Source organism: Oncorhynchus tshawytscha, linkage group LG28 (genome assembly GCF_018296145.1).
Source record: "Oncorhynchus tshawytscha isolate Ot180627B linkage group LG28, Otsh_v2.0, whole genome shotgun sequence".
In the NCBI taxonomy this organism is placed as follows: Eukaryota; Metazoa; Chordata; class Actinopteri; order Salmoniformes; family Salmonidae; genus Oncorhynchus; species Oncorhynchus tshawytscha.
Window position 1 is genome coordinate 14088102 of NC_056456.1, and position 9729 is coordinate 14097830.

The 9729-nt window shown below is 42.3% G+C and overlaps 1 protein-coding gene across 2 annotated transcripts in view; it reads right to left on the bottom strand.

The window, feature by feature from the left end:
* The window catches only part of LOC112226783 (transmembrane inner ear expressed protein-like), a 31322-nt gene extending 30827 nt beyond the window's left edge, over positions 1-495 (bottom strand). The window contains exon 1 of one of the 2 annotated variants that reach the window (XM_024391332.2): positions 104-493. In XM_024391332.2, coding sequence (XP_024247100.1) covers positions 104-223 — 120 coding nt within the window. In that variant the 5' untranslated portion in view covers positions 224-493. Of the gene's footprint in view, positions 1-103 lie in introns of both variants that reach the window. The other variant, XM_024391333.2, reaches the window with a different exon arrangement.
* Positions 496-9729: the final 9234 nt, after the last annotated feature.

Below are 9729 nucleotides of genomic sequence, written 5' to 3' on the forward strand. Positions count from 1 at the left end.
ACAGTGGAGGGAACGAGTGGGACAGACACCCACACCTCCGTAAGCAGGAACCCGATGATGAGCCTCTGTGGACAGAGATCTGTATGAACGAACGCGTTCTTACCTCTGGATCCGGGACCTGGGAGAGCACAGTGGAGATGCAGAAAGAGAGCAGAGCTGCCCCCAAGCCCAGCAATGCCGGCTGGGAGGAGGAACACGAAGAAGGCCGTTCCCCGACTGCCATTCTTTCCCCCTTACTTTCTCCCTGCAGGCTACAGCTCCCTGCCCCCTCTCTCCTGTCCTCTGCCTGACTGGCTGGGCTGGGTGGCTGTGCCGTAGGCTACCCTGGACAGGACCACAATGGCCCTGGGTGATTGATGGTCAGTGAGGGCTGCTGGTGGGGACAGGGGGCGTCCTCTATCCTCTCATCTGGTGCACTGCCTCTGCCTCCTCTACCCTGTTGTCTTCCCTCCCAACACAGAGCACCGTACACCACTAAATACATCACACCATCTTCCTGTAGGCAGTTCCACTAGCCAGCCACTTCAGTCAGGGTCATTAATTAATTAATAGGACTGGTGTAGTTTACAGCCCATTCTGGAAAGGGAGGTAGGTAGGTTATAACACTGCTCTGTGTGGGGGATGGGAGGGAGCTGCCTGCTTGTGAGGGCAGTGGCTTGTGTAGGACGGTCAAGGGAACATGGAGCGGTGAATGACAATCTTTCAGTTATATTGTCCTTGTCCTCTGTGTTGCAGGATGTAATACAGAAGCATAGGTGTCTGGCTTCAGAATACAGTGTTCGAACGGACACTGTGTTTGCCAATGAGCTGATGACAGGTATGTTGTGCTGAAATTACAGAAGGATAAATATAATCAATCACTTGGGCAATATACTGACCTCAGTGACCAGATATGCACACAAACCATGTAGCTAAAAGTTATGTCAAATCAGTTCAAGTTACTGTATATGCTGTTATGGCCATGTGTTTACACCAACACCTCCACAGCAAGCAGACAAAAGTGGTTAGCTTGTTCTCATGGAACACACTGATGACTGCTTAGTTACACAAGGAAACTGAGGCAGAGTGACTGTTAGTGAAGCAGCAGTATGAAGGAGGATCCCTTTCCCATAACTCCCAGGCTCACATCCACATCACAGGAACATATCTTCTGGTTCATTTAGTTGACTTCATTAAGATATCCATTGGTCCAACAGGGATACAGTGGTTGGCAAAAGTATTCACCCCCCTTGGCATTTTTCCTATTTTGTTGCCTTACAACCTGGAATTAAAATGGATTTTGGGGGGGTTTGTATCATTTGATTTACACAACATGCCTACCAATATGAAGATTAAAAATATGCTTTAATGTGAAACAAGAAATAAGCCAAAAAAATTCAAACTTGAACGTGCATAACTATTCCCCCCCAAAGTCAAAACATTGTTAGAGCCACCTTTTGCAGCAATTACAGCTGCAACTCTCTTGGGGTGTCTCTATAAGCTTGGCACATCTAGCCACTGGGATTTTGCCCGTTCTTCAAGGCAAAACTGCTTTAAGTCATGCCACACATTCTCAATTGGATTGAGGTCTGGGATTTGACTAGGCCATTCCAAGACATTTAAATGTTTCCCCTTAAATCACTTCAGTGTTGCTTTATCAGTATGCTTAGGGTCATTGTCCTGCTGGAAGGTGAACCACCGACCCAGTCTCAACTCTCTGGAAGACTGAAACAGGTTTCCTTCAAGAATTTCTCTGTGTTTAGTGCCATCCATCATTCCTTCAAATCTGACCAGTTTCCAAGTCCCTGCCGATGAAAAACATCCCCACAGCATGATGCTGCCACCATCATGCTTCACTGTGGGGATGATATTCTCAGGGTGATGAGAGGTGTTGGGTTGGTGCCAGACATAGCGTTTTTCATGGGGGTGGGGGTGCTTTGCTGCAGGATGGAAGCATACTTCCAAAGTTCTGGCAAAATGGCTTAAAACAAAGTGGCGGTCCTAACTGACCTAAGACAGGGAATTCTTGTTACGATTAAATGTCAGGAATTGTGAAAAACTGGGTTTAAATGTATTTGGCTAAGGTGTATGTAAACTTCCGACTTCATCTGTAGGTTGCATCTTGTCATGTAAGACAAACCACAATAAAGATTTCATAAAGGTGTCTAACAGTTTCTTTTCTCAGTCTTTGTAATGATCCAATACCTCTCTCTGACATGCAATTAGCTTACAATGTGGTAAATAACTGCAATCCATGTTGAGTGTTTTGTGTCCTAGGACATACCAATAAGCTTATCTTAATGATCCCCTTGGTGTTTGTGAATGTCAAATGTCCCAACATCGCTGCCGTGTTAGCTCTGACACCAATGATTATCCATGCCTGTGACTGCATCAATACCCCTGGACAGCCACCTGGAACACAAAAAGAAAGAGATTTACATATGTCCTCCAGCTAGATTTACTGTAGAAAAACTCATCTCCCAAGCATAAATACATTAAAGTACACACACTAAAGAGTACAAAAAATATGTTTTGAGGTAAAAAAAAATAATAATAATTACACAACTGCAAACTTCAAGGAATAGGGCATTCAAGTTGGTCAGATGGGAATCCATGATGTCATCGGCCTCCCCTCTTGCTTGAGGAACAATAGAGGAGCAATAGAGAACAATAAATGAAAGGCCCACCTCCCACTTGTGTTATGTCATGACTTACCTGGACCAACTATTGAGATGTGACTTTTTTTAAAGAGCCACTGAACACCCCAATTGGCATGAGTTTTTTTTATTGCTCATTACAAAAACGAGATTTCAGTCATGGAGGTGTGTTTCCTGACCGATTCCGTGTATGGTTAATTATGTTTGTCCCCGATGAGACACTGTAGATGCGGAAGCCAATTTCACTTCCTCAAAATAACCAGAATGAATCTAAGATAACTCAAGAAATCTGTAATACATTTTTACGTTTTTGCAGAGGGTGTTTTAGTTGCACAATTTTACATGTAACTAAGGTATTTGGTGCAGTATTTCTTTAAGTAAAAAAAATGTAACACGTGTTGTCTTATGTAAACAAAGTCAGAGCTACTGGGCAGGTCTGTCTCACTGTCTATGCTGTTGGATACAGAGCAATCACTGCACCCCATGTTAGAGGGCAAATGGACACTGCAAAATCAAAACCCAACCTGTTGTGACACACAGGATGTTCCAAACTCCATTTTAGACATGACTAACTTTATGACCAAAATGATCTTATTTACACTTTGTAGTCAATTTTGACACTAGAATAACTGTTTCTGACATGAATCGATGCCACATAGGCCGTTTTCAAGATATGTGAAATAACAGTCTAAAAATCACTTCAGGGCAAATCAATCGGATTTTACCATTCAGATACGTCACATGGACGGGAATCAGATTTCGATCTGGCTTCAAACCCCCTATGAAGGTAGTTTGAAATGTGGCTTGAACTATCCGATTCCATGTGCTTTTTGGGTATTCAGAATGCAGGAAAAATATCAAATTAGAATCGAATATGCGAAAAAATTGGATTTGAGTCATTTCTAACTGAAATGTGAACAAGGCTTTCGATGGGAGAATAATTGGATTCAAATAACCTAAATGACACCAGCAAATTGGTTGAAGGGTCATTACTGGTGATTTTCCCTTGTGGGACGGGTCAAAAAACCGCATGAATACTATAATTCAGTGAAATCTTCCCAACCCCATAACCCATTGTGTTTGATTCTGAAAACTGAAATAGATTTAATCAGATGAAACATGTAAAAGCATTACAGACAAAACACTAGTCTATCTGCTATTGTGGAGCTGTTATAGGTGGATAAGCAAAAGCACAATGACAGCATGTCCGCCTGCTTCTCTCCCATCACCTCCTACTAACACTTCCTGATAATAATTATATCTGCCGCTTGTCTACCTCACTTAAACTCAGACTGCATGTCTCACAAAGGCTACACACAGGACATATGCGAACATTTCACAATGATTAGTAGGCATACTGTAGGACAGCTGATTCGATGTGTTGTTCCCAGTAACGCCAGCACGCTGAAGACTCCTTCCATTAAATCAAACCAAATCACATTTTATTTGTCACGTGCTTTGTAAACAACAGGTGTAGACTAACAGTGAAATGCTTACTTATGGGTCATTTTCCAACCATGCAGAGTTAAACTCAAGTAGAAATACTGACACGAGGAATAAATGCACAGTGAATAACGAATAACAATAATGAGTCTTAATGAACCATGTGTTTAATGAGTTCGAAACCATTCCATTGACTCCGTTCCAGCCGTTACTCTGACCCCATCCTCCCAATTAAGGTGCCACCAACCTCCTGTTGTGTGTGTGTTTGTGTGTGTGTGTGTAGCGTCAGTATGCATGTGTGAACACGTCATCTGTGTGTGTGTGTGTGTGTGTGTGTGTGTGTGTGTGTGTGTGTGTGTGTGTGTGTGTGTGTGTGTGTGTGTGTGTGTGTGTGTGTGTAGCGTCAGTATGCATGTGTGAACACGTCATTTGTGTGTGTGTGTGTGCGTGTGTGTGCGTGTGTGTGCATGTTGGGGTGTCAGTGTAAGTATGTGTGAATGTGTGGGTAGAGTCCAATGTGTGCAAAAAAGGGTCAATGCAGGTAGTCCGGGTGGCCATTTGATGAGATATTTAGCAGTCTTGTTTAGCAGTCTTATGGCTTGGGGTTAGAAGCTGTTCAGGGTCCTGTGGTTTATTAGTATCAGCAAGTTAGGTTCCGCATGCTACGGGGAGAGACTTGGGAAGCCTAGAGAATATAATCAAATGTAACATCATTAGTCACAGCTGTGACAATCAGAAACCTTTTCTTGAAGGTTAGAAATGGAACCTTTAGGACGCTATCAAGAACCCTTTTCCTACGGTCCTATAAAGAACCATTCATAAAATGTTCTATATAGCTCCAAAATGGAAGAATGTTCTTTAAAGGACCTTTCTCAATCTCAAAGGTTCTAGAAATAACCCTTTTGAAGAACCATAAAGGGTCATTTTTTTTTCTGCGTAGCCAAACAGTATTGTTAAAATTCTATAGGCTATATTGTTTTGTTAACTGACAAGTTGAATCAGGTGTGCTAGATCTGGAACTGCTAAAGTTCCCAGAGGAGAGATTTGAGAGCCACTGATTTAGACATCAGTTCTTAAATGACACAAGGCCATATATGTCTTTCTCAAGACACTGACACTGGCCATAGTCATATTTCACATGTAACGGCATAACACAACAGATTACATTAACTGGAATGACATTCTCACGCACTGTTGAACAAATAGAGCTGTGCACAAACCACACCCCAAAAAGTGCTAATGAGATGCCATCCCTACATTTTCATTATCACTAAAACAGCAAAGAACCCTTTTGTGAACTGCAAAGAACCATTGAGAGGCCCAAAATGTTCTTTGAGTCATTATTGTTCCACATAGAACCATTCACCAATCCCAAAGGATACTGGAGGAACCCTATTTTCTTAGTGTGTAGGACACCTGATAGAAGCCAAAATTACCAAAGAAAATATGAAGAGAAACATGCAAAAACAAAATGAAATACCTCTAGCCTATATTATTAAAATACAAATATGAAAATAACTTTAGACCTTGTCAACCACTTTAAAAAAAAGGTTGATGACATCCACCCCTCACACCCTCAGCCTACTGAGTCCACAGGTCCCACTCACACAGAGCTACCCTACGACTTGACCTTTTTCCCCTCTCTCTCTCCAGGTGAAATCCTGCTACTAGTGATGTCCAGCCACCCGACAACCTGCCCTCTCGACCCCATCCCCTCTATCCTTCTCCAGACTACCTCTGGAGACCTCCCATTCATCACTTCCCTCATCAACTCATCACTGACCCTCTGACTTCTATATGGCCAGAGTTGCTCCACTCCTCAAGAAACCAACACTCTTCCACTCTGAAAACTACAGACCGGTATCCCTTCTTTCTATTCTTTTTTATATATATATATACACACAGATATATATATATATTTATAGATATATATTTTTTTCTTCACATTTTCTTTAAAAAAAACGTTTTTTTTGTTTAAATGTTACCCCATTTTTCTCCCCAATTTCATGGTACCCAATTGTTTTAGTAGCTACTATCTTGTCTCATCGCTACAACTCCCGTACAGGCTCGGGAGAGACAAAGGTTGAAAGCCATGCGTCCTCCGATACACAACACAACCACGCCGCACTGCTTCTTAACACAGCGCGCCTCCAACCCGGAAGCCAGCCGTACCAATGTGTCGGAGGAAACACCTTGCACCTGGCAACATTGGTTAGCGCGCACTGCGCCCGGCCCGCCACAGGAGTCGCTGGTGCGCGATGAGACAAGGCTATCCCTACCGGCCAAACCCTCCCTAACCCGGACGACGCTAGGCCAATTGTGCATCGCCCCACGGACGTCGCGGCCGGTTACGACAGAGCCTGGGCGCGAACCCAGATTTTCTTCACATTTCTTCACAAACAGTACATTTATATTTTCCAACTGGGCTATACATTTGGGTGAGTTTTTTTTCTTGCCTGAGTAGCCTCGTTTTACTGCCAACAAAAAAAATTAAACCATCTAGTGTTCAGCCAAATAACAACACACTGTCAAATACAGGTAGCTGAGTAAAATAATTAACATCCAATCACATTAACCGTTACTCTCTCACGGCAAACCTTCACTCTTGCGCAGACATTTAGAAACGAAACATGACAATTAGAAAAATAAGCCACAGAGTTTTTTGAGCGAGAATAAAGACAACTTTCAACTAGTAAGACATGTATAAAAGCAATAGGTACCATTAATAAGAAGGGACTAGAAGCGTTTTATATGGTATGCTACGGAGTGGCTTGGACAGGCAAGCCCCATACTATTGTGGAGGACTTAATTCTTCCTGCTGCCGTGGATATGGCTGGGACAATACCGGGGGAAAAGGCCAAAAAAAACTATACAGACAATGCCTGCATCAAACAACACTGTTTCACGACATATCAGTGACATGGCAAGAGATGTTTTGAAACAATTACTGTTTCGCATACAAGCCAGTGAATAATATGTGTTACATCTGGATGAATCAACAGACGTGGCGGGCTGGCACAACTGCTAGAACATATCTGTTACGTTTATGGGGGGTCAATTAAGGACGACATCCTCTTCTTTTTTATTTATTTATATATCTGTTATTTTACCGGGTAAGTTGACTGAGAACACATTCTCATTTACAGCAACGACCTGGGGAATAGTTACAGGGGAGAGGAGGGGGATGAATGAGCCAATTGTAAACTGCAAGCCACTGGAAACCAGGACAACATGAGAGGATATTTTTTACAGTACTGGACAGCTTTATGACATCAAATGGACGTTGGTGGTCAAGATGTGTTGGTATCTGCTCAAAAGCCATGACAGGGAAACATAGTGGAGTGGAAACGCATGTGCATGCAGTTGCTCCCGAAGCCACTTGGGTACACTGCAGCATCCACCGAGAGGCTCTTGCCGCCAATGGAATGCCTGACAGCTTGAAAGACATTTTGGACCCGACAGCAAAAATTGTTAACTTTGTTAAAGCAAGGTCCCTGAACTCTCGTGTATATTCTGCATTATGCAATGATATGGGTAGCGGCCATGTAACGCTATGACAACATACTGTGTGCTGGTAATCAAGGGGCAAAGTAGTGACACATTTTTTTGAATTGAGAGACGAGCTTAAAGTCTTCTTAACTGACCATCATTTTCATTTGTCTGACCGCATGAATGATGAGTTTCTCACACAACTGTCCTCTCTGGGTGATGTTTTCTGTCGCCTGAATGGTGTTAATCTAAAATTATAGGGACTCTCCGCAACTATATTCAATGTGCGGGACAAAATTGAAGCTATGATTAAGAAGTTGTAGCTCTTTTCTGTCTGTGTCAACAAGGACACCACACTGGTCTTTCCATCATTGTATGATTTTTTTTGTGTGCAAATGAACTCAAGCTTATGGACAATGCCAAATGTGATATAGCGAAGCACCTGAGTGAGTTGGGTGCGCAATTACGCAGATACATTCCCGAAACGGATGACAGAAACAACTGGATTCGCTATCCCTTTCATGCCATGTCTCCATATCTGAACAAGAGAGCCTCATCGAAATTGCAACAAGCAGTTCTGTGAAAATGGAATTTAATCAGAAGCCACTGCCAGATTTCTGGATAGTGCTACGCTTAGAGGTTCTTGCCTTGGAAAATCGCGCTGTTAAGACACTGATGCCCTTTGCAACCAAGTACCTATGTGGGAGTGGATTCCCGGCCCTCACTAGCATGAAAACTAAATACAGGCACAGACTGTGTGTGTAAAATGATTTAAGACTGAGACTCTCTCTAATACAACCCAACACTGCAGAGTTATGTGCATCCTTTCAAGCACAACCTTCTCATTAACCTGTGGTAAATGATTCACTTCCCCACGAGCCGGGTTGTGACAGAAATTCACACTCATTCTTATGTTTAATAAATGTATCATATAGAGTGTGCTAACCCTGGTGCTAGATGTGGTACGCATCTGGAGGTTGAATGTTTGAAGGGGTTCAGGACTGTAAAAAGTTTGGGAACCACTGCTCCGGATAATATCTTCTGCTAAATGACTCAAATATAAACGTAAAAGAGAGTATTCCCTAAATGGTCCTCCTCCTGTCATAAACAATACTGTATCTGTATCTGTTTTGCCATGGCACCGTGATAAGACCGGCCATATCCGCCAGACATCTGTCGGTGTGTTGCCATGGAGCAGTGTGCGTAGGAGTTGAGCGAAAATGGTCGCTAGGCCTGATTCCCATCTACCCTGCCTAACTTGATAAGAGATGACTCTTGGCTGCTTTCAGACATCAACTGGAGTAAAAAAAAAAAAGGACTTCTGCGTCAGTGGCTATGGCAATTCCTGTGGCAGACGCCTGCTTGATCATCCTTAAATCCTCAGCCATGAAAAGTACATGCCACTTTGACATGAGTGAGATTATTGGTAGTAACATGTGTGGAGTCTGCTCAGTGAAAGGTGAAATAAGTTAAATGGTCATTTTCCATAAAGACTACTATGATACTACTATGATAGTAGCTTCTGTCACAGGCTACTATGATAGAGTTGGGTTAAGCTGACAATTTGACCAAATTGGTAAATCACACAAAATGTTGTGCTTCCATTCATTTTCAGAATAAATGTTGTTTTTTTGTAGGCTGGCACATTTGCCATTAGGTGAATGCTCAGAAAACATCTAATCTTTGATTACTTTTGAGAAATGTGTTCTTCCTGGAAATTAAAGCAGCGCATGCTGTACATGTTAAAAGATTAGTCTGGAACACAAAGCCCACTGGGCACATACTGGTTGAATCAATGTTGTTTCCACGTAATTTCAATGAAATTACATTGAACCAATGTGGAATAGTTGCTGAATTGACATCTTTCCCAGTGGGAGGCTATGAATAACAAGTGACAACTGAAGGGATAATTGTTTTGTATAGAAGATAAAGCTGCACAAATGAATATATTTTGTCTGTAGTGAAATCAGATGAAATGTTAATTACATTAAATTAAATGATAATTCACGGTCAACCTCGTTTCAAAATGGAAACAGAATTGACCATACTGCCATCTAGTGACATGCACTGAACGTAAATTAGGACCCTGCACATTGTCAGCTAACCCATCTACACATTTTACATTGAAGGGGCACTATAACCACACGAGTTAAATTGGTAC